At 38.7% G+C, this 26,013-nt stretch overlaps 2 protein-coding genes across 4 annotated transcripts; one reads left to right on the top strand and one right to left on the bottom strand.

Moving 5' to 3' along the window:
- On the top strand, positions 17,459–21,826 carry LOC18773047 (programmed cell death protein 2-like). Of its 3 annotated transcripts, XM_020566283.1 has the most exons (9): positions 17,459–17,839; positions 17,988–18,183; positions 18,423–18,526; positions 18,631–18,714; positions 18,803–18,900; positions 19,007–19,290; positions 19,943–20,177; positions 21,015–21,219; positions 21,359–21,826. In XM_020566283.1, the coding sequence occupies exons 3-9, from the start codon at positions 18,434–18,436 to the stop codon at positions 21,479–21,481; spliced, it is 1,122 nt and encodes a 373-aa protein (XP_020421872.1). In that variant the 5' UTR covers positions 17,459–17,839; positions 17,988–18,183; positions 18,423–18,433; the 3' UTR covers positions 21,482–21,826. The 3 variants fall into 3 exon arrangements, with proteins under 3 accessions (XP_020421872.1, XP_020421874.1, XP_007205379.1); XM_020566285.1 differs by lacking the exon at positions 17,988–18,183 and having other exon boundaries at positions 17,459–17,831; XM_007205317.2 differs by lacking the exon at positions 17,988–18,183 and having other exon boundaries at positions 17,460–17,839.
- LOC18774706 (DNA-directed RNA polymerase II subunit 4) lies at positions 22,555–25,080 on the bottom strand. The gene is made up of 6 exons (XM_007206065.2): positions 24,864–25,080; positions 24,671–24,779; positions 24,367–24,444; positions 23,691–23,724; positions 23,523–23,591; positions 22,555–22,891 (listed from the first exon to the last, which is right to left on the bottom strand). Exons 1-6 carry the CDS (start codon positions 24,910–24,912, stop codon positions 22,814–22,816), a joined length of 417 nt encoding a protein of 138 aa, XP_007206127.1. The 5' UTR covers positions 24,913–25,080; the 3' UTR covers positions 22,555–22,813.

Genomic DNA, 26,013 nt, shown 5'->3' with positions numbered 1-26,013 from the left:
CCTACCATGAGTGCCGATGCCAAACGGTTAGCCGCTTCTTGCCGACCTTGCTAGTTCTTCGCAAACATACCCTAACCACCATGACCAGCCCCTGGCCATTCGCCCAGTGGAGGCTGGACTTGATCGGGTCTATGCCCATGAGGAAGGGACATACTACTTATGCTGTCGTCGCCATTGATTACTTCACCAAATGGGCCGAGGCAGAATCGTTGGCAACTACCACAACAACAAAGGTGCAGAATTTCATATGGAAAAACATTGTCTGTCGTTTCAGCATTCCCCGCACCATTATGACTGACAACGGAAAGTAGTTCGACTGTAATAAATTCCGCGACTTTTGTTTTGACCTGAAAATTAACCTCCGATTTTCATCCCTAGCTCACCCACAAGCAAATGGCTAGGTGGAGGCAGTTAACAAGCTCCTCAAGTGAATGCTCAAGAAAAAACTGGGGTGATCCCTATCGATCTTTGAATATACAATATGTATATTCATTTCTATACATTGTTTGAACTCAAATTTCTACACTAAGAAACTTCAGAGATGCCAAATCAGTATACTCATTTGTAACAGCAAAAATATCCATGCAAACACCAGCTTGAACAGCGACTGCAGCCTGTAAAATTGTCAAAGCTTACATGGATTGTAGTAGCCTAAACAAACAATTTGACCTTATAATGTCATCTAAATCCCTAGATTTGGAACCACACCATCCAAATGGATCCTTAGTTTTGGTGACACATATATTCATGAGATTAAGCTTCAAATTCTATATCCTAAAGCATAACCCTAACTAAACCCACTCATAAACCATAGGAAAAATTTCTCATCTGACACAACAAATAAAAGAGTTGGACACAAGAAACTGAACACTGACTCTCATTGTCATCAACAATGGCACAGCCCAATGGCATGACGAGAAATCCTTCAGCTCTACACATTATCATCTTATTTCTTCTAAAGTACTACCGGTTGTAATATAAAAAACAGACCAACATAAAAGACAGTTATGCCAACTTATCACTTTCTCAGGGCAACATTATTTGAAAGGTTACATAATTTAACTCATTTAAATAGAGGAAAGAGCATACCAATTTGGTATTGAATAATACCTGTTCAAAGCTAAAACTTTCAGTTCCATAATTGTGTAAAAAATTAAGCCCTGATCACAGTACAAGGGGATCCTAAGGCCACCAATGTAAATTCAAAGACGACATTAAGATCGATTACACCAGATAATGCATTGAATATACAACAACATTATGACATATCAAATTGAATACTTAGCATATATAAACCAAAATCAATTACACCATTGTCATTAACTATGCAAACCCAGGGCCACAAGATAAGTACATAAAAAAAAATTCCAAGATTCCTAAAATAGCAAAATTTAAAAAATATTAATGCCAGAACTTATAAGGTGCCTAGATTTGTTACTATGAAGTCCTCTCAACAACCAAAGATACAAGTATTGTCTATGACAATTTTTTATTTAAATTTTACAAAGAATGAGTATTTGTACTAGAGCAGAACTGGTCTTGCTAGAAATTCCTATGGATTATAATCTTTCTTGGTTCTTAGATTCTATTATACTTGGAAAAAATGCAAGAAATTGAAAAACCCAACTTGCATGTTTTGGTTGACAAGTAAACAGGAGCATATAAGAAACTTTCTTCACTAATAGAGTTGGATTTTAATCACAAGCAGCAATTCCTATCAATACTCAACATTGTTAATCATTCTCGCCATAGCAAGGACTTGCAGATACCCATATAGGAGGGAAAGCAGAACCTCAATAACTTTGACCATTCACCGGATCTATTTTGACAGACTTTGCTGGATCCTAGCAAGAACTTGTTGCCATTGTAAATTTCAAACACTATGATGAGGGAATTAAACTAACAGAAAAACCAAAGAAGAAAAATAGACAGATTTAGCTTTATTTCCCTTCCATTTCCTCAATTTTCTCAACAACTAAACTCTGAAAAAGAAAACCTCAAAGCATTAATATATCACTACTACGCAGCACAAATTAAAAGAAACTTACCTCAAGCACAACAGAAGAAATTATCAGCTTTCCAATTCAATTTTATCCAAAATATTCAAGAAAATCCCAATGAACATATCAAATTAACAACCAGGAATAGTACTACAACAATGTTTGCCTGTGGTTGTTTACCAGTGGAACGTGAACTTAATTAACACTGGTTATCGTTGGGCTAATAGGATTGAGAGAGAATTTGTTGGTATTTAAATGAGGGAGAATGGGTCATGCGAAGGGGGGATAGAGAGAGAGAGAGGAGGACGACGAAGAAGTAGTTGTCGTTGCCGGAGAAGAGGAGGTGGAGGCGTAGTGGTGGTCGTCGTCGGTGCTTGGTGGTTGGAGGTAGATGGGAGCGCTGATGCTGTCAAGGAAGATGAAGTGTGAAGCGATGAATTAGGTTTTAGATGTCTTGGGGATATTTTTTTTTGTTTTTTTATGGGCATAAGTGATGCTGCACATCATCTTATTTGGGCTTGCCATTCATGTTGTGTGATGCATTCCGCATGTTCGTCACATTTAATCTTTTCGTTTTGGCTCCAACATTTTGCGCAAATCAATATGTGATGGTTCCAAAAAATTATGTGACGAAAAAGTTGCAAAAATATTTTTGCGTCCTGGGAAGACCCTTATGTGACGATTTGTAAAATTTCCTCACTTATCTTTGGTAAATGTGATAAAATTTTGAGCGTTACATATAATTTCGTCATAGAAGGCATGTTTTTCTTGTAGTGTTCCACCCGCCTTTTCTTCGTATCTTGGGGTAATTGCTCGTCCGCTCGCCTTTTCTGAGCTCCCGAGCTCCCGAGCAGGGCTTGCGGTCGTTGCAGTAGCCTGGCTCCGAGCCACCGACATATGGGGAGAGGCCTCCACCTGAGCTTGGTGTGAACCCCCAGTCGATTCGCCAGAGGAACCCTTGGCCATCTTCAGTAACTTCGCCTGCATAACAGGGTCACTTCAACTCGGCCTCATCACTGTGTAAACACGAAACAGTTAAGGCTACTCACCAACCAGGATGGTTACACTTATCACCAAAGGGCAGTACACTCACCTACGAAGCTGATCAGACCTTTATTGGCAAGAAGCCTATTTGCGGCCCTTTCGCTACTAGGCAAAGCGAGCACAACGTCCACTTGATCCTGCTCGGCGGCAGAGAGATTAGCTCGGTCCAACTCCACTGCAATACTTACCAAACTTGTTAGGTTCTAGCATAACTACACAAAAAACAAAAAACAAAAAACAAAACAAAACCAAAAAAAAAAAAAACACAAAAGAGAGAAAGCATAAGCGAGACAAGGCAACTATGTATTCATGTGTGTATTAAGCAAACAAAGGCTTATTGGATGCATCTTGCATGACCACCTGACCTGGCATTCTAAAGCGCCTCTGAATCCTAGGTCGCCTCGGCTCCACCCCTTCAACAAACTCCCACGCACCTGATGCATAGAACCAGTGCGGTTTCCACGTTTTTTGGGAGGAGGGTTACTTTCAATGATCTTTCCCACTGCGCTCTAAAGGTAGCAGAAGCCGACCTGATATGGACTTCTCTTCAACAGAAAGCAATGTAGCATCTGATTAACGGTAGGCTTGGATCTATGAACCCGCCACTACTGCACCTGGACACTTACCATGGTCCTATACACATTTGGATTCATTTGGTGAGGGGCCACACTGAGTCCACCTATCCACTCCTGCAAAAAAGGGTACAAAGGCAGTCGTACCCCTTGTTTTCGCATATCGGCACACAAAGTCACCCACCCCAATGACGGTGTGCTCGGCTTCTCATCTCTAATCGGTGCCCTCAATCTAATATTGCTATGTATGGCATATTCCTCCTAAAGCCGATCTAGCTTTTGCTGAGTCACAGTACTTGGATGGTCGTCAGTTGACCACCCTCCCTCTGCCAACTCAGTTCCCACGCTCGCCTCGGCCTCCCCACCCGACTCGGCCACGGCAATTGTTACTTCTCCTTGGTCTCCCTACTCATCGCCCTCATTACTCTGCTCAGCACTCTCCACCTCCTCACTCTCTGCTCTTCCTCTGGCTCTACTGTACTCAAAATTTCCCCCGAGCCCAACAGGCATATCCTCGCCCATCTGCTTGGGCACCTCGTACATCTCGTCTACCATGTCTATATCTTTCTCATCACCCCTAAAAGTAGACCCGCTACTCGACGTATCCTGCAAATCACTCATGTCTGATCGGCTCTACATGTTTCACAGACGATACACTCCAAATGCAACTAAAGGGAGGAGGGGACGAGTTTCACAAATCAAAACACACCTAAATAAGCACACACTCCGAAAACTTAGAAACGCGAAAAGCATTCACAACGTTCCACACCAGACGATTCTGGGCACACAAAAGGAAACACAAGCAAGAAAGGAAGAAAAGAAGGAAGAGGAAGGAGAGACAGAAGAAACTTACCCAAAAAATTGTCAGCAATCCCTCTCTTCAACACCGGCGCACTATGAAATTCGCTCGGAAATCGGCTAGGAAGCTCTCCAAACGGGATTAATGGCGAAAGTTCTCAACTGAAGCCTGCCCTGTCTTTTTATACAAGGACTACCATGACATCTCCACCGTTTGAGCGCCAGCTACCCCCGCCAGGATGGCCACACGTGGTCGCTCCACAATAGCCATCATCTGAAGCGACATAATGCAGAACGACGCGACCTCTCGAAAAGGCCCGATGTTAGAGGCCATTAAATGCCCCTACTCAGCCAATACACTTAGGCCACATCACCCCCACTCAACTACCCGGAATTCAAAATCTGGTGCCACAATTGATGATTCAAGAAAATTCCTCGGCTGCGGACTTGGGGGCTATACTTGATCCTAGGGGATAAGAAGGGCTCGGCTCACGATGAAGGTGAAAAACTGAACAACTCCGCACCCAAGGTCGGCTCCTTGAGTTAAGAGTTGGGGGGCTACTGTTAAATAGCTCATACTATCTCTATGAGCCGAGCCCATCAAAAGACCCAACATGGCCACGACAGACTAGATGACTTGCATACCGACTAGTCGGAGCATGACGGACCAAGGATCAGACCAGTGATCGGGTGCTTGGGTGCTTACTCGATCATCAAGACGCTCTGTTCAAACTAGAGGTACATAGATGACCAGCAAACTTGACCAGGCTTTCGTCAAGTTGACCACTCCGCCCTTGTGATGAACAAACCTGACAAGCAAGAAGGGTCCTTTAATACGGGTCCCATTCTCGACCAAGTGTCGCTTTACCCTTTCTTCTTCAAATGAACAGGTTGGTGAGGAAGAATGATCATTTAATATATCTCCCATCCTCTTCTGCATGTCACTTGACTACTTGACTCCTGTCAAGCAGTATGGTGATTTGAAATAGAACATTAAATGTAGCTCAGGGTAGGGGAGATAGGGAAAAAGATCTCTTCCGAAAATATCTTGACCTCCTCTCATTCTCCCCCTATAAATACCCCTCACCTATCTCTAGACAAAGGTAATAAATATTCTCACTGTGGAAACCCTACATCCATTTCTTCTCCAGCTCAAGTTAGTTTCTAACTTAACCATCGAAGGGGCTAACCTGGGATCAACCTCGGGTCGCCCTTATTTTGATACTGTTCAGGGTGTGCAGATCTTCCCTTGGAGACTACTCATCAACGTGGTTAAGTACGAGTTCAGGCTCAGCCTAGGGCCTAAGTTACTTATACGAGAAGGATACGTGGTTTACAAGTGTAATGTTAAGTTTTAAGTTGCTATAAAGATGCCTTACACATATTCTATCCTCAGCTGTAGGCATAACTTTTTGAATGGTTGGAACTAGATCCTTTTGCTTGTCACTTATGAACACCCAAATAGCCCCAGTCTCAATTTTTAAATATGATACCAACAACTTAAGAAATCAGATCCAAGAACTCTTATTGTTAGCTTCAACTACAGCATAGACAATGGGAACATGCAAAGTTGCGTAAAAAAGGCAATTGTTCCCTTTTTTTTTATTTTATTAACACATATTTATATTAACAATCCAGATGTCCCTATAAAGTAGATAAATGCTGAATATGTAAAGTTGCGTAAAAAAGGCATTAATCCTGAGATGGAGGAGAAACTAGATAGGATGTTCATGAATACCACGGCCATCGGAGAACATGCTTGGGCACCTTCATGTGGTATACTCCCACTAGAAACCGAAGAGGCATCCATGGGTGATGTTATTCCACTCGAAGGAAGTGATGACTCATATGATTCCAATCCAATTGAAATGATTCAAGCTATTAAGAATGCTACAAGGAAAGGGAAAAGGAGAGCGTCTGAACAACTGAATAAAAAACAGCAAGATAAGAAAGGAAGAAAACTTGGAGGTGCTGAAAAACTAGCTAGTCAAATTGACCGCCTTGTTGGTGCAGTTGAGAGTAGGAGCACAGCAACATCATTGATGATGAAAATGCAACTGGGCAGTAGTATTCCCAAAGTGATGGAAGTTGTATCATCTTTACCTGGATGTGAACCTACTAGCACTTTGTGGATGTCTGCGACTTGATTGTTTTTGAATCAAGAGAAGCGAGAGATGTTCTCTACCATGAAGACTCCTAATGTCAAGCTTGCATGGCTAACTTATTAATTTAACAACCAATAGGGCAGTTGACTTATGACTTTGTTGTGGTTATGTTGTTTGGATAATTACTTTATTGCAATGACTTATTAGTTGGACTAAATTTACATCATAGATTATGGTTAATTGAGAATGTTGATGATTATAATTCTAAATTGCAGGTTTATTTGAAAATATGGACAATCCAGATGATGAAGATGAGGAGATTAACCTATCTATGTGCGCTTGTGCACGAGCAATTGAATTATATTATCTGAAATATATTCATAAAAATCCTTGTATGGATTCTTCACAAACAGGTAATATCTGGTTGATGGAATTATTTCATGGGAATGATAGGCGATGTTATACCATGTTGAGGGTGGACAAAGATGTATTTTACAAATTATCTAATGAGTTGCAATCTAATTATGGGTTGAGAGGTTCTAGGAATATGAATTCCATTTAGATATTGGGAATGTTTGTACACACGCTAGGACGTGGTGTGGGGAATAAGTTAGCACAAGAAAGATTTCAACACTCTGGTGAGATAGTGAATAGATATTTTAGTTACATGTTGGATGTTGTATGTCGTATGGCAATGGATGTCATCAAACCGATGGATCGTGAATTTAGTAATATTCCACAAGCAATATTGAGAGATTCTAGATATATGCCTCATTTTAAGGTAAAAATTGCACCTATCATTTCTCTATACTTTTTAGTGCTAATTATAGTTATACACATTGAAAATTTTGTCCAACTGTCAGTTTTAGGATTGTATTAGTGCTATAAATGGAGTACATGTTCAAGCATCAATACCATCTCAAGATCAAGTACCTTATATTGGTAGGAAAGAGATGCTAACTCAAAACGTTATGGCTGTATATAACTTTGACATGCAATTTATATTTGCATGTACCGGGTGGGAAGGCACTGCACATGATACAAGAGTGTTTCTATCGGTTCTACGCAATGAAAATTTAAATTTCCCTAAGCCTCCAAGTAGTAAAACTTTTTCAATTAACCTTTGTGTTTTTCATTACGTAGTCCAATTATATATACATATTAAGAAAAATGAATGTTGTATTTCACAAGGAAATATTATTTACTAGATACAAGGTACCCACAAATGAGAGGTTATTTGATACCATATAAAGGCGAAAGGTATCATCTCATGGATTTTCGTAGGGAAAGCCAACCAACAGGTTATAAAGAGGTATTCAATCACGTTCACTCTTCCCAATTTTTTTTTTTAATGGATAACTTTTCTTCATTCAATCTTTTTTAAATAACTTCGTAATTAATTTTTTTGAACAATTTGACCTAAAAAAATTGAAATTCTACAAATATAATTTTATTCCAAAAGAAAACACACAACATAATTCTAAAAGAAAACACACAATACTTCAAATTCATCATACATGAAACCCAATAGGAAGAAACTAATAACCACCATCGTGGGGGCTTGGATACTAGTCCTCTGAGTTGTCTTCAGGATTAACGATAGACTGTTGACCCTACACATGTTCTTGCATAATTTCATCTTGTTTATCCCCCCAACACTTCTTCTTTCTTTGAGTAAATTTGGACACATCTATTGACATTATTTTTTGTTCTTGGACTTCCTTATCTTGTTGCTTCTTATACGCATAAGCATCAGCTTGATCTTGGACAAACCTGTCCAATATGTTGAACTTTCGTCTCCTATCCTTCTCGAAAGGAATACCTTGCTTAACCAATGATTCCAAGTACTTATCCCTTGTTTGTTGAGAAGGATCAGCCATCTTCCTTTTTTTGTTTTTGTTTTTTTTTTTTCTACATCCTTTTGTTTATCTTGCCCCTCAGGCCTTGGACTGGGCATGGTGATATCGTTTGCGTCATTATCCAAATTCACCATACTTGCACTACCTCTAGAAGAACGTTGTGTGGGAGGCTCATTTATATCGTTCCACTTTGGGCAATCTTTCAAGATTTCCCAAGCATGGTACAGCTTGAAAGGCCTATTTGGAGGCTTATTATCATTAAGAAATATCGTTTTCGCATACACGTTCTACACATGAAAAAATTAATTTAAGTTTGGAGTTGAATAAAATTACAAATATAAATTTAAAGCTTTAATAAGAATGGTTACTTACCACATCACGTAGATTTGAGCCACTTTGTGTGTTCGTATTGGCCTTAGTCAAGCATACCTTCCAAAGAGAATACTGGTGGTTGATAGTCTTAAACCGAGAAGTAATGGCTTGATATGTGAGTTGCTTGGGTCCACTAATGCCCGGATCATTTTCCAGAAACTTTTGATATACAAGCTTCCAAAATGTGTCGCTTATTTGATTGGTGCAATAGCCCCATCTTCACTGACAGAAACTCAGCTTTGCACAATGCCTCATCTTCTTTGAGCCTCCAATTCACACCTATTTGAGATTTTGTGGACATCTTCAACAAGAATGAAAGGAGATTGATGAGATTGATAAAGGAAAAATAAATTGAGAAATAGATAAAATATTTTTGGTAGATTATTTCAGAAATGGATGGGTATTTATAGAGTTTGGAGTGAATTTTGGGGTTGAATATGATCTAGATTAATTTAAAATATTATTTTGACTGTTGGATTTAAATTTCAGACGTTGGATCTCTTTTTTTTTTTTTTACCTTTAAAATAGTTTAGATTTAATGTAGATTGTTGATTTAAGTTATGTGTACCAAAAAAAAAAAAGCAGCAGCTTATTCAAATGTTGCCGTTGGATTCCAACAACAACTTCATAGGAGAGCGACACATGGCGCGAAAAGGAGACAAAAAGTGGCAGCAAATCTGGAGCTGGGCCCACGTCAGAATCTTTTCACATGTGGGCTATTTCAGATGTAGGTGGGCTCCACGAATAGTTTTGGGTCCAGGCAATACTTGGACTGGTATTTGGGTCCAAGTTTAGGTTTTTCCAAATTTTGGCCCCTTCATTTTCTTGGATTGGGAGAGGTTTTGGATAATTTGGGATATTTTGGGTTTAGCTTCTTGGGTTGGAGATGGTCTTAGAAAGGTGAAAATTACCCAATTTTTAAACAATTGTTATAAAACTAGAATAATCAGAGGATGAGAAGTACCACTGTAATATTGGGAGTGGAATTATATTTCTCTTTGTGGTGTTTACACTGACATAATTTCTCCTCAGATAGACTCCACTCTTTCTCTTCTCTCTGACTCTAACTCTATTCTCTTCTCTCTTTCGTGTGTGTTTACAAGCAAATATAATGCCTATTTATAGGCAAAGCAAATGGCTTTTAAGGGAGACATAATGATTTCTCCCCAACATCATTATCCCATCTTTTGACTAATACCCTCTAGCTTTATCTCCATCTTTTGACTAATACCCTCTAGCTTTATCTATGTGGGCTTCACTTCTTTATAACACTCCTCCTTGAAGACCACATGTCCCTAGATTGGTTGCCTCATTAAAACCTTGCTTGGAAAAACTCAGTGGGAAAAAAACCTAAGCGAAAGAAAAAGAGTACAACTTTATTTGGGACATAGGGTAATGCGCTCATGTTGCCTCGTTAAAACCTTGCTAGGAAAAACCCTAGTCGAAGGAAAAAGAGTACAATGCGCATATGTCCTGTGTTAGTGGACTCTTGAATGCTCCCCCTGATTTTGCATGCTCCAACTTGATTGCTTGCAGAGTTGTCGTAATCTGATGCCATGCACTAACTTTTGGAATGTACATTTCGGCAATGATTTGGTGAAGAGATCTACCAAGTTATCGCTTGAGCGGATTTGTCTGACTTTGATTTCTTGACTCTTCTGGAGCTCATGTGTATAGAAAAACTTTGGTGATATGTGCTTAGTCCTGTCACCTTTGATATACCCTCCTGTGATCTGAGCAATATAAGCTGCATTGTCCTCATTCAGGATTGTTGGAGTGTCTATTGCTGAGGGTAGGGCACATGTGCTTCGGATGTGATGGATCATCGACCTTAACCAAACGCATTCACGACTGGCTTCATGGAGGGCAAGTATTTCTGAGTGATTGGAAGATGTGGCCACTAGTGTTTGTTTCGTTGAGCGCCATGAGATTGCAGTTCCTCCACATGTAAATACATACCCAGTCCGTGATCGTCCTTAATGTGGATCAGAGAGATATCCTGCATCAGCATACCCAACAATACTCTGGGCGTTGGTCGATTCACTGGAATAGAATAAGCCCATGTCTGTTGTCCCATGAAGGTATCGTAGAACATGTTTGATGGCGGTCTAATGTCGCCTTGTTGGAGCAGAACTGTACCTTGCTAACAGTTTTACTGAAAATGATATGTCTGGTTTGGTACATTGTGCTAGGTACAATAAAGCACCTATTGCACTAAGATATGGTACTTCTGGACCAAGGACCATTTCATCATCCCCTTTTGGACGATATGGGTCTTTCTTAGTGTCAAGCGACCGGACGACCATTGGAGTGCTAAGTAGATGGGCTTTATCCATGCCAAACCGTTTCAATACTTTTTCAGTATAAGTTGATTGATGCACCAAAATTCCATTAGCACTGTGCCCAAGTTGCAAGCCAAGACAATATTTTGTCTTTCCAAGGTCTTTCATCTCAAACTCACGTTTGAGATAATCAGCAGTCTTTTGAAGCTCTTCAAAAGTTCCAATTAGATTCGTGTCGTCGACATATACTACCACTATCGCAAATCTAAACTTTGATTTCTTAATAAACATATATGGGCAAATAGGATCATTTGTGTATCCTTCCTTCAGTAAATACTTACTGAGACGATTGTACCACATTGGTCCAGATTGTTTTAGCCCATATAATGATCTTCTCAATTTAACTGAGAACATGCCCCGTGGTTTATTTCTGGCTGCTTCAGGCAGCTTGAATCCTTTTTGGAACTTTCATGTATATATATGTATCCAATTCTCCATACAGATATGCGGTAATGACATCCATGAGTCTTATTTCAAGTTTTTCTGAAACCGCCAAACTTATTAAGTAACGGAATGTAATTGTGGCCATTACTGGAGAGTACGTTTTCACATAATCAATTCCAGGCCTTTGTGAATAACCTTGCGCAACGAGTCGCGCTTTATACCTTGAGATCTCATTTTTCTTATTGCGCTTTCTTGTAAATGCCCACTTGTAACCTACAGGGTTCACATTGGGTGGAGTTGGAACAATATGTCCAAAAACACTCATTTTTTCCAAAGAATTTAATTCTGCCTGGATTGCATCTTTTCACTTGCCAATCTTGCCTCTGTGTACATTCATTAATAGAGCACGACTCAATATCATCATCTTTTATGATCTCAGCAGCCACTGAGAATGCAAATATATCATCGATGATCATCTCATTTCTACTCCACAATTCATCAGTGGACGTATAATTTATGGAGATTTCTTGACTTTCAGGTACAGTTGCCACTCCAGGGGCACTTGTCTCACCAATGACGTTTTCCTTTTCAGGAAGTACCTGTCCCTCTTTGGGGGCATTTGAATTATGAATTGTGGGCTCTCTATTTATTTTATTCGGATTCATTTTGTCCATCAACTTCCTCTTTCGTGGAATTGAATCCTTTGAGCTTAGTGGTCTGCCACGCTTCAGGCGTGCAGTAGATGAACCATTTGCTGGCACATTGCTTTATCCATTATGGACATCAATCCGTGTGGGTGCATTTGCAGCTGGGATATGAGATTTTGTCACCTTTGTTGCATCATTAAATGCATCTAACATCTGATTTGCAATACTTTGGAGGTGAACGATCCTTCTCACTTCGTTTTCACATTGAGCAGTATGAGGATCGAGATGAGACAATGTGGATACATTCCATGATAATTCATGTCGTTCTTCAGGAATGAGTTTGCCTTGTTCTTGAGACACAGTTTTTTCTCCCCCTAATGGTGGGAAGATTGTCTCATCAAAATGACAATCCGCAAACTGTGCGGTAAAAATATCACCCGTTAGGGGTGATAGATGGTGAATCAAAACCAACATAAATTCCCAATCTGCGTTGAGGGCCCATCTTAGTACGTTGCGGTGGTGCAATGGGCACATATACCGTACACCCAAAAATTCTTAAATGTGAAATGTTTGGTTGATTCCCCAATACGAGTTGTATTGGAGAATATTGATTGTTTGCGACGGGCCTCAATCGCACAAGTGATGCTGCATGTAAAATGGCATATCCCCAAGTAGAAACTGGCAACTTTGTTTTCATTAGTAAAGTGCGTGCTATCAACTGAAGGCGCTTAATTAAAGGTTCTGCCAAGCCATTTTGAGTATGCACATGGGGAACAGGATGTTCAATGTCAATGCCTAGTGACATGCAGTAGTCATCAAAAGTCTGAGATGTAAATTCACCAGCATTATCGAGTCTGATTGACTTAATGGGATAATCTGGGAATTGGGCTCGTAATTTAATTATCTGAGCCAAAAGCCTAGCAAATGCCATATTCCGAGTAGACAAAAGACAAACATGTGACTATTGGGTAGATGTTTTCAGCAAGACCATAAAGTACCGAAATGGTCCACATAGGGGATGAATAGGTCCACAATTGTCCCCTTGAATTCTCTGCAAAAATGATGGAGACTCAACATCAACCTTTGGTTGTGATGGTCTGATCACCAACTTCCCTTGTGAACAAGCTTGGCAAAAGATGTCACTTGATAACATAATGTGTTTTGTCAATAAGGGATGTCCTTTACAGTTGGTGATGATCCTGCGCATCATGGTGGATCCAGGATGACCCAACCTGTCATGCCAAAGCTTAAAAGCATTTGAGTCAATGGACTCTTGGTCCATGACACTATGTGCCTCAATTGTCCGTATGGTTGTATAATACAACCCTGATGAGAGCGCACAAAGTTGCTCCAGTATACGCTTTTGGGTATCACTGGAGGTAATGCAAAGATTTTCCATGTTTTCCTTTATCTTTGTTTCAACATGGTAGCCATTCAAACATATATCTTTGAAACTCAACGGATTCCTTCTGGAGTTAGATGAATACAAAGCATCTGGAATGGACAGTATTGTTCTATTTGGTAACATAATTTGGGCTATTCCTGAGCCTTCAATCAGATATGCAGGACCTGATATGGTTGTTACCTTTGCTTTTGTAAGCATTAATTTTGAGAAATACTTCTGATCTTGAAGGATCGTATGAGTAGTCGCGCTGTCTGCGAGACAAATATCTTTGCCATAGCCTTTGTTTTGAGGGCATCCATAATTTACATCCATGCCTTCAAATAAGTAAAATAAGCTGAATCAATAAAGAAGAAAACATTACCACTTTTATTGGATTGAAATGAAAAATTAAACAGCACTTCAGCTAATACAAATAGTACATTAAGGAATTTAATCTAATTCGGACTCATAAGCTTCATTCCCTCTTTCAGTAACAAAATCAGAAACATCCAGATGCGTCTTGTTTAGCTGATGCGATATTTCTGATGAGCCATCTGTGGCTGGCGGAGCATGATCAATGTAATTTATCTCCACTTTCCTGTTCTTAAGTGAAGCTTGATAGAGATCCGCCAAATGCTTGGGCGTACGACATGCGCGCACCCAATGTCCCTTTGCACCACATCTGTGACAAGTGCTTTCAACATTTCTAGGCACATGGCTCGTCTGTGTCTTTCCCTTATTACGGGATGCATTTTTGCCATTCGTGGATGGACCGCTCCTTGGACCTAAACCCTCTGAACGAGCACCACGATCTTTTCTGCTTCCTTGCCAGCGGCCACACTTGCCCCCTAGCCCACGTTTGTGGATACTGCCACGAGATGAAGTGGCATTCACTTCCTGAGATGCAGCATTTATTTCAGGAAGTGGTGCTGAGCCCGTTGGGCAAGATTGGTGATTCTTTAATAAGAGCTCACTATTCTGCCAGCTAACAAGAGGCAAGATACAAGTTCCGAGTACTTCTTGAAATCGCTGTTTGTATTGCTACTGAAGGAGGACATTTGAAGCATGAAAAGTGCTCAGAGTTTTTTCGAGCATATCCTCCTCAGATATATTTTCCCCACATAGCCTCATTAATGAGGTAATTCTGCGCATAGCAGAGTTATACTCGAACACTGACTTGAAATCTTGAAATCTCAAGTGAGTCCATTCGTATCTAGCTCTTGGGAGAGTCACCATCCTTTGGTGATCGTATCTTTCACCTAGAGCTTTCCATAGAACCAACGGTTCATCAACCACCACATATTCACTCTTCAGCGCTTCATGGATGTGGCGGCGAAGAAAGATCATGGCCTTCGCATTCTCTTCAGGCGAAGCATCATTCTCATGTACAATTGTTTGTCCGAGGCCATTGGCTCGTAGATGAATTTTGGCATCCAGGACCCATGATAAATAGTTGTCCCCGGAAAGGTCCAAGGCAGCAAACTCTAGTTTTTTCAAATTTGCCATCCGAAACTTTAGGCTCGGGATCTGGGATATTAAGCCACTTATTAATAGGAATTTCAGGCCCTCATTATTCAGGTATATTAATTGATGATAAAAATAAAGTGCTATGAATTTGCTGGTATGGACGATAAACCCGCACCATACCTTAAATAAAATTAAATGTGAGGTAAAGTAAATTCATAAAGTAAATTGCTTGCCGTATGGATGTTAATTCCGCACCATACTTTAAATAAAAATAAATGTACGGTAAAGTAAATTCATAAAGTATGAGGGTTAATTCCACACCATACTTTTAATAAAAGTAAATGTGCGGTAAAGTAAATTCATAAAGTATGAGGCTTAATTCCACATCATACTTTAAGTAAGAGTAAATGTGCTTGTATGGTGTCACGGGATGAGCGAGCGGCGCGGTGCGGCGGAAGCGAAACACACATTTCGCCACTCAAAGCACACCCGTGTGGCCCAGGATCCCCCTCGGATCCCAGTCAGCCTTCTCCCCCTTCATGATATTCATGACTCTCACAACTCCGCGAGAGGTTTACCTTCAAGTGTCGTCTCTCACTAGACAACGAGTCACACTACCTTGTGACAATACAATCACTCCGCATCCAGCAACGAACCCTCGAAGCCCATACATCAAGCGTTGCATAAGACATGTCAACTGCATCGACCACGTCGCATGCTTTCCTCATGTCTCGCTCATTTCCAAGTCAAGACATAGCGATCCAACACACCATCGGTTTACCCACACTTCTGTCGGTCATTCCTTCAGCATCCACGATAGCCCACATCCTAAAGCTATACACGCAAGCTGTTATACTTGCATGTCGCCCAAGCCTTGGCGACATATGTATTCCGAATGTCCCACATAACCGTCTATACATTGCATGGGGTCGCAACCCATGCGTACTAGCATCCGAATATCTTCCTTCAATATTAGACAAGGCCGAACCCAAGCCAAGTCCATTGAGTATTGTCATATATCTCGCTAGCCGATGGCATAATGAATGCCATATGTTGACCTCACTCTTTCCAACGATGCGCAATACGAACGGCCCTGCGTGTTCTTACTGTCCTCGGAAATTCCTTTCCCCCGGAGACACAGATTATCCTTCAACAATCTTATGCCCACCCTTATGACTATCTCCAATGTCATAAGGATGCTCGCTTAGTGCCACAAGGGTGTAAGCACCAGGGGTGGTGGAGAGCATGACACCATGTCACCCCCTATATAGCATTTTATGCATTTAGCCTTCTACCAGGAGGAAACATCACCTATGCACGAGGAGTCATAATTGGGCATAACTCCTTCATACGAACTCCGAATGGCGAACCGTCAGTTGCGTTTCCTGCGTCTCGACATCACGAACATTTTGGTATTCTTGGTTCCCTCAGGTTCCTCCCATCACCTTCGGAAATACCCAAAACTGAAAAATTTGTTTTTGTCAGGCGCTCGGAGAGCCCTGAGAGAGCAGAAAAGGAATCAAAACTCTCTTTAATGACAACCCTTCACAAGTGCAACTTGGCCAACACCAACCATTCTAGCTCTTAAGCTCTCGCCCGTCCACACTTAGACTACCTCATAAGCGCATAGATGTTCCAACGGAGTCACGGTAGCACTTGTCTATGTGCGACCCGTGACAATGGGCACTGATTCTGCTCCATACTTTTTAAATAAAAGTAAAAGCAGCTGTGTGGACGATAAACCCGCGCCACACCTTTAAATAAATATTGCCGTATGGGTAATAAACCTACTCCATACCATAAATAAAATAAATGTGGGGATAAAAACCTCCACCTAATATATATGAAGTGCATAATACATCATATATTGTGGGCAATATAACTGCGCCACTATTCAAGATATAATAAATAGGTTTTAAGATCACACCATCCTTTTATTACAATAATTTGTGTTACAACGCGATGGGTAAAAAAAATTACACCACCATAAAATAACAAGACGAGGTATAAAAACCGCGCTATTCCAAATTACGTTACAATGAAGTAAATTAAACAAGCATGGATGAAACAATATAGAAATTGTAAGAACACAAAAAAGAAAGTTTGCATGTCGTCGTAGTAGTAAAGTGAGAGTAGACATATGACAGAGAGGAGACAGAGAAATAATCACATAGTGTTGAGTTGGGAAAAATTCAGAAATAAAAAGGAGAAACTATCGTGCTGATAACGTGTTATAAAACTAGAATAATCAGAGGATGAGAAGTACCACTGTAATATTGGGAGTGAAATTATATTTCTCTTTGTGGTGTTTACATTGACAGAATTTCTCCTCAGATAGACTCCACTCTTTCTCTTCTCTCTGACTCTGACTCTATTCTCTTCTCTCTTTCGTGTGTGTTTTTTAATTAATTTGGTTATTTTTTGTTCTTTTCTTTTTTTAATTAATTTAGCTTTATCTATGTGGGCTTCACTTCTTTATAACAAGAATTCTTTTATTTCTTTCACACATGAACGTCTCACTTTCCATGTCACCAAGAGTAAAATAAAAAAAGAAAAGAACAAAAAATAACCAAATTAATTAAAAAATATTAAAAAAACAAAAGAGAACGTAAATGGAGAAATCAACTCCCTTTTAATTTCCTAACAACCAATTTTACTAGATTAGTATTAAAATCTATTAAAAATAGAATTAAAAAGTAAAATAAATAAATAAATAAGAAAAACCCTTCCCCTGCGCCTCTCCGTCCTACCTTTTCCTTCCGCCTCCCCCTCCCCATCAGATATCTCTCTGCTCTCTTTCCTCTCTCTATCCCTCTCCCTCTGCACTCTATCTCTCCCTTTCTGAAAGCTTTAGTAGGTATCTGGGTAAGCCTTTTGTTTTTGTTGGTAATTAAAACTTGCAGTACCTATAATTCTCATTTTCTTTCTTCGTATCGAGAGTGAAATTTCTGAGCCTACTTTTGTTTCTTTCAATCTTGTATTGTTCATGACAAATCCTAATTTCAAGGTGCAGAGACGTTCTTTTCTTTCTCTTTAGGGGAACTAAGAGGCCATTTTGAGTTCATATGACACCCATTAGAGATAAGTGGAGATATATCCTGCTTAGGAGCTCGAACGGCTGTAAATTTATAACAGCTTTGAAGAGTTGTTCATCTTTTTGGTTTCTGAGAAACTAAAATAAAAATGAACCCAAGAGTCGTATCAGCTCAGTTGAGTGGATCCTCATGTTTTTAAAATGGTCTTGGATGATGGGCAAATGCAAAACATTCAGCTTCAAAACTTGAATCTTTTGATTATCAGTTATATTATCCCAATCTGTCCAGTTTATTGTTTTACGTGTTTTCTTTCCTTAGCAACTATATATGATGATGGTGGAGTTTGAGTGTTTAGCTCTTTTGCTTACATTACTTCACCTACTATGCGTTTGAGTTCCTATTGCTTTTTCCAGGACCTTGGGTGATGGCTGCAGTCCTACTAGGGATGCCAGGACCATGGGCCGATGATTATCGTGAACAATCTGATCATTATACAACAAAAATTGGTGGACTACCTGTGAGAAACTGCACGCAATGTCATGTTTTGTTGGAGGATATGCTGATTGAGTTTTTGTTATTTTATTTTTGTTTTTATATCCCTGTTTACTTTCTTTGTGACAGGACTGGCCTCTTCCTGAGAAATCCGTGACACCTGATCTGCTTGAGTGTAGTGCATGCGGAAGTAAACTAAGTCTTGTTGCTCAGGTTTTACTTTCCTAGAAACTAATAAATTTACAATTTCTTGTGAACATATTTGAATGAACGGCCATGATTCTTATTTTTAATTTTCCAGGTTTATGCCCCAATTTCAAGTAAAAACTTAAAGATTGAAGAGCGTGTTCTTTTTGTTTTTGGTTGTCTAATGCCAAAATGTGGGAGCACTCCTCTTAGGTCTTTATAAACATTCTGTTTTGATATTACAAAGCTGCAATAAGTATTATTGTTGATGCAAACATTTTAAACTTATATACCTAAGATTATATATCATGACATGCAGCTGGCGAGCTCTTCGTGTCCAAAAATTACACAATAAGGACGAACCAATTGCTGCTTCTCAGGAGGTGGTCCCTTCAACTTCATCAGTATCAGCTTTAAACACCAGCTGGTGGGAGGATTGGGATGATGAAGATGTAGATCTGGAGGAGTTGGGTAAAGCACTTAATGCCGCTGCGAGCTTGGCTTCTCATGCCAAGAAACCGCATAGGAAGGATAATCGTAAGACTTCTACAATGCAATCACCTTCAAGTCAGTTGGAAAAAGTGGTAGACATTAACAAACCTGGTATGGATAGAAGAATAAACCTCAGCTTATCTTCCCTTTACTTAGTTTCGTAGTTTTTATTAATAGTGTGTTTCTGTGGCCACCATTTCACGACCCTCATTTCTCTGTGGGTAAAAGATGTCACTTCATGGTTCCGATAAGTTCAAACTCTTCTTGGTTGTTCAATGTAAAAGGTGACATGGGAAAATTTGCACAAAGTGGAAAGAATAGGATTGGCTACAAATATAAAGATGTGGAAGAATGAAACTTATCAGTGAATAAATATGAGATTGAGAACGGCTTAAATTCACCTTTTGGTTTGAAAGAAAAAGTTAGAAACAAAAAAAATTAGCCTATCATGAAATCGTGATTTGTTTCCGTTGTTGTGTGGAACAGAACTGATAAAATCATTTTTTCATAGAAAATTCTGCTTAGTTTGAAAAACCTTGTTTATGTGTGTGTACAACATGATTTACTTATTTGCGTATTTATTGTTTGTTGCATAATTTTCTCTTCTCTTTTTCTTTTTTTCATTTGTGTGTTGGGGGCACGGGCAGTTCTTCAGGGAGTTACCAACTATTTCGTGACAGTTTTTGGGTAAAAATGCTGACTTGACATTTGAAGGTTGTAGTTGGTTTTTCTGACCTATAACTTGTTTGATGTGCTTGTGCAGTGGTGCCTTGTTTTTATATATACACTCAAGAAGAGCCATCCTCAAAGAATCTTACTTCTTTATGTTCAAAATACTCATCACTTTCCATTGCAAAAGAAGGAAATAATGATGAGGATCATGTACAAGATGAAACGTGGGCAGAGGAAGCATATGAATATGATAAAGCTTTGACTGCTGACAGGACATACCTTAAGTTCAAGAAACGGTTGGATGCATATCCAGAACAATGTTTCAGGTATTGAATCAATGGAACTTAGAATGTTGTGGTAGATGGAACTAGAATGTAAGTACGGAATTACAATTGCAGCAGGAACTTGTTATCATTACTAGTTAAAAATTGTAGAGATTTCTATTATGCATTTGGTGGTCAATAATATCAATTGTGAGGCTCAGTATGATGCAGAAGCACATAAAATTCACGTGGGTTAATATTGCAGATCAACACGCATGTCCTATTTATTATTTAATTTTTTTATTCCAGGGAAAGGGCCAAATTAGGAAAACATTGTGTGTGTTTAGGTCCCAAAAGTATGGTTCATACCTTAGGTCCAGTTTGTGACACTTAAACCTCTTGTGGTTTGCCAAAGTAAACTTAAGATATGCAATGCATATGAGTGTCATCCAATTCTTTTGGATTCCATTGTATAGGATGACTATTTTACCATAATATTTTCAGATTTCTCTCTCTCTCTCTGATTTGGACCTTAAGGATGAACTGTATTTTAGGATCTAAGCATATGAGGTGTCTTTTCTTTTGGAGCTAACCAGTGAGGAATTGCTTATTGACTACCCTTTAGTTTACCCAAATGCTATTTTGTGTCAATTTCCATGTGATAAAACTTGATTTTCACCTGTTACTCGCAGCTGCAGGTGATTATAACTTTTTTTGTTTTGTTTTGAAAAGATAATACTTTTTCGGCTTATATTTGATCTTAAATTGGAAACTGGGCATGAAATTGTGGGAAGCTTCTCTTAGGCTTTGATACATTTATCTTCCATAGGTCTTTCGAAATTGGGCTAAGGATTAGCTTCCCATTTGCATTTCTCATCTCGTCTTATCTTCTGTACTTAGATATTCATATGGTGGAAAGCCACTCCTGGCTTCATCAACTGAAGGAGACCCTGGGAAATGCAGGCTGTGTGGTGGATCAAGGCAGTATGAAATGCAGCTAATGCCCCCGGTATTATACTTTGTACAAGAAGCAGCTGATGATTATCAAAGACCGTCATTGGAGAACTGGAATTGGATGACACTTATGGTATATACTTGTTCCAAGGTAAGTCAACTCTTTGCTAGTTGGTCTGAATATTTGAGGATTTTAGTTTATTCATCCCCATGTTCTTCAGTAGGGGGTGGGTGACCCCTTCAGTTTTATACAGAAACAATTTAATGTAAAGTCTGTCCTCCTTTTGCAGAGCTGTTCTCAACATAATGAAGGAAAGTCCAGCAAGGGGAACTGGCTTGTGACAGAGGAAGCTGTTGTGGTGCAAGTAGAGAAATCTTTTCATGGGTTAGCCGAACGTGGCTATTTGTCATAATTGGTGTAGTTTCTTCTAGGAAAGAAGGAAAGAACAGTACATTCTCTATGCCAGTGAAACATTGTAGCTCTTCAAAGTTAGTATACATATAACAGGGCGTAAGAGGCTTTGTTTCCTGGTAATTGATGATGGTTTCTCAGTAGAATTGACACAGTACGAGTTCTGGTTGTGGTAATGTTTGAAGAATTTAAATTGCATCACCAGTTATGCTGAAAGGAAAAATCATTGTCCATTGGAAAGGTCTTGAGACTCTTGTGGTGTATATGGTTTGTTGGGAAACAGTTAACCCTTGTCGTTTGAGTGCATGATGCATTTACAGGGTTGAGATTGAGTTTTGTTGTCACATTTTTTTGTGCTGAGAGAATACCTCCTCATACAATCTTGGTTAGTCAGGCCATACCGCGGTTTTGGTTACAAATACAGTTTATCTATTGGAACTTGCAATCCGTTTGGTGGGCTGGATTATGTAGATGAATAAGTTTAAAATGTAGTAGGATTATGAATCTCCGCAGTCAATGAGGAGTTTAAAGTGAGGAGGTTATTTTAGGAAGTCAATCCCACCATCAACAAATGTAAACAAATTATGGGACTTAAAACATTTTAAATGTTTTGATGATTGGATTGAGCTCCTCAAATAGCATCCTCACTTTAAACTCCCTAAACATGTGTGATCCCATTCCCCTAAACATGCGTAATCCAATGGGATCGAATCTTACTTTATAATCCAATCCAAAAGCACACAGATGTTCAAAACACACTTGGACAGAGCAGAGGCTTAAGTTAAACTGGCTAGCAAAGATAGCTTAAAAAATTCTTATCAGGTAAGTTCCCAGAAAACTTCTTTTGGCTTATCGCAGAGGTGATTTTGAGACATGAACAGAGCAAATTGTTCATACCCGATACAGCCGGAAATGCCCGTGACTGCAATTGTTTCTTTTACCAAACTAAATTATATATCCATGATTCTAATATTATTGACCAGAAACCAATGAGAATACTAAAGATTGCAGATATAATAGTTGGATTCGATTAGATTATTTGTATTAAGTATTTTGTTTTTTCCCCCTTTTTCCTGATGAATTGGATTAAACTAATCAATTAAACAAATACAAAAACCATATTCACATCACACTCGAGCCATGGCATTGGGCTGGCTTTAAGATCAAATACAATGGAACAAATCACTCATGGGCACCACATCATCCGTAAATACAAGTCATAATATTCAACTACATTGGGATGCCTGCATTCCAAACTCTTTGCTACGTTTACGATCTAAATATTACAACATAAAGCATTATTCGTACTGATAGGGAGCAGAAGCAACAGACACTACTCAAATTTCTTGATTAGCGCCAGGTCATTCAACATTTTGTCGATTGCATCATCATCATGAACACGTCCTTTGGCCTGCATAAGAGAGGCTCCGTCAAATATACATATTAATTAGGGTCAAATAAATCAAATCAACCTTAGGCAGGATTTACAGACTCAAGAAGGAAATGAAAAGCCCTTATTTCTGTACTCAAATAAGGTTTGTTTATTTGGCATGAACTTGTATCAAACTTTCTCCCTCCCACTTAGAATGGGAACTAAGTGAGGAACCTGAATCTTGAATGTTACATGTTCAAGAATCTTTGTTGCCCATCATCTGATTGTATCCCTTATAGTAGCCTTTTTTTTCCCGTCTGGTAAACTTAACTAAACTTGTTATAGTAATTATCTTTTTTCTCCCTGAGAACCTGCCATCATCCTCTTAATTTTCAAAAAAATTATGTATTTACATTATTAGGAGCCTTCCATTTACCATAGTGTAACGACAGGAAAATAGGACACACTTCGTAATTAACCATCTCCTCATATCAATCTTTCACTAACGTAAAAATGTACCATGTTTGCAAAGCATTATATGTATCTGTAATGTTGACAAATCATAAGCACCTAAATATATGTTTACCTAGACAAATCATAAGCACCTATATATATATATATATATGTTGACAAATCATAAGCACCATAACAAAAAGTGGGCACACGATACCTTTATAGATGGTACCATAGCAATAGCTTCCTCAACAGTTTCAGGGCAGAGATTTCCAAGAACACAAAGCTGCACAACAGAGAAAAATCCAGCATTAAGAAGATTGTTGTGGAAAAAATGAAAGAAAAATTTCATCCTAGAGTTTATTGTACATGATTGAGCAATTACCTCAAACTCAGTCAGTTGATATCTGCTCAGAATTCTGAATCCCAGTTAAGATCAACCTTTGATGCAGATGGAACATCATTTATTTATTTAAAGTAACTAACAAAAACCAGAGTTTCCTATGGAAGTCACTAGCCCAATTAAGCAGTTGAAAGATTCATGTTTGAATTTGTGGCAAGTAAGAGTTACATATACACATCAACAGATGAACTCAGCTAGATTTCCAATCCACACAGACCTCATAACTGAATGGATAATCTTAGTTAAGTAATAAATGCATCGTCTTTATCCCATTGTTCAAGAGTTTCCCACATATGGTTGACTAGATTTTTACAATCCTTAACAAACGATTGAACTCCATAAACTGCTGTAGTTTAACTAGCTTTAAGGCTACACACATCATAACTTGGACAAATAACGAGAACCCATGACTAATACGAGCCATCCAGCTAAATTTGGAGTTGTAGGATTGATAAACATGCCTCCTCTAACGGGCAAATTTGGTTAATTCTCTAGTTTATGTAGTGTATATGAGATAATTGCAAGGTCCTCTATAGTACGAAATTCCAGAAAATAATAAAAGATGGGAAGTTGTGCGTATGTATGAATGTAGTAGACATGTAGCATAATCATGAACAACATAGAACATAAATTCCCATCTTCACAATTTGAAGGATACTCTCTAACTTGTTTGACAGCATCAGGATTTTTATAACGGCTAAAGCGCTTCACATACTGCAGCGACTTCTCAAATACTCTGAGGAAGTAAGATGAAAAAGAAAGGGAAAATAATCAATTATCTTATCAAACTTGTTTAAGACAAAAACAGTTCAAGGCCAGACAAAGTCAATTTAAATCTCCTTTTTGCCAGACAATCTACATAATCATAAGCTGGGTTTGCAGGTGAAAGGTTCAAATTCATAAATCAAGGCACAACCATTATCTTAGAAATTACAATAGATAAAAATGAAAGAAAAACTCACTGAGAAACTTGGTTTCTGGGGTCATCAGACATCTGCTGAAGCTGGTCGTACTTATGTTCAAGAATCAACGCAACTTCGCAGTTCATTAAGCACTTGGCTTTCAAAAACTCTGCCCACCACACAAGAAAACAAATAAATACTAACAATTTATATATATATATATATATAGGTAGAGAGAGGGAGAGAGAGGTACCGTCTCCGATTTTGAGCTCGGCGGCATTTTCTTCTTCTTCTCCAGACATGTTGCAGAGCAAGCAGAAGGTACCAAAAATCTAGAGAGAGTGAGAGAGGGAGAAATTGAAGTATTTGAAACCCACTTTTCGGGTAAGCAGGAATTCAATTCGGAATCAGACTTGCCGATTTATAAATATTCTAGAAAGGGATTGGGAAAGTCGAACTTCGGTGCGGGTTTCGGAAAAAAACAAAAGAACATAAAAAAAAGGAAAATACAATGGGCGTAACAAACATTTGTCCATTTACTAATTCGTAATCGGGTGAAGAGGAATTGAATTGAGGAGTTAGAATCTGAATTTTTATTGAAGTTGCTTACTAAACTATTGGAATCATAGTAAGAATGATACTGGTTCCATATAAGTTATTTACTAACTTCTCCTGAATCAGAATTGAAACCTGTTTGATTACTAAAATGTCCTAAATTATTTTGTGAGCAAATTTTTATTGGGTTAAAGTATATGACGAATTTGGAATTTAAAGATTATGTGAGGATATAATAGGTAAAAAAGATAAATTACTAATAGGTTAGTTCTCCAATAATTATAATACCACCTCCCGCCTAAGAGTTTAATTCTTCCAAAATCAGGAGTTGAATTCCTAATTTTGTGTGGGCTCCAGTTGCATTTTCATTCCTTTATGTGAAGTAAACACATGAGTAATACATAATTCAATGCATATGGACCATTTAATTGAGGGGAAATGTTTTTGGAAAGTCACTTGGTATATACACCAATTTCAATTTTGTCACATGAACAAAAAATTAAGAGAAATGTCCCCTTAATTTTTCAAAAATTTTACCTACCACTAACATTGTCCGAAGTTTTGTTAACCATTATAATGTGTAGTGTACTTGCCTTATACTCTATGGATATTGAGGACACTGCTTGCCTCATTCTGAAAGAAGACATTCATCCTTCATCCAAGTTGCAATTTGGTACATATAAGTTTTTTAATAAATAAAAACCATAAAATATATATATTTTTTTTTGCACACATATCAAACAGTGATTGACATGAAAGGAGAAGTTACTACTTCAGAAAAAGGAATACAAGTATTTTCTGTTCTACTAATTAAAAAGATTAATAAAATGTTGGCTGCACAAATCTTA

Source organism: Prunus persica, chromosome G6 (genome assembly GCF_000346465.2).
Source record: "Prunus persica cultivar Lovell chromosome G6, Prunus_persica_NCBIv2, whole genome shotgun sequence".
Lineage (NCBI taxonomy): Eukaryota > Viridiplantae > Streptophyta > Magnoliopsida > Rosales > Rosaceae > Prunus > Prunus persica.
The sequence above is the reverse complement of the archived record's forward strand: the minus strand, read 5'-3'. Positions and strand labels throughout refer to the sequence as shown.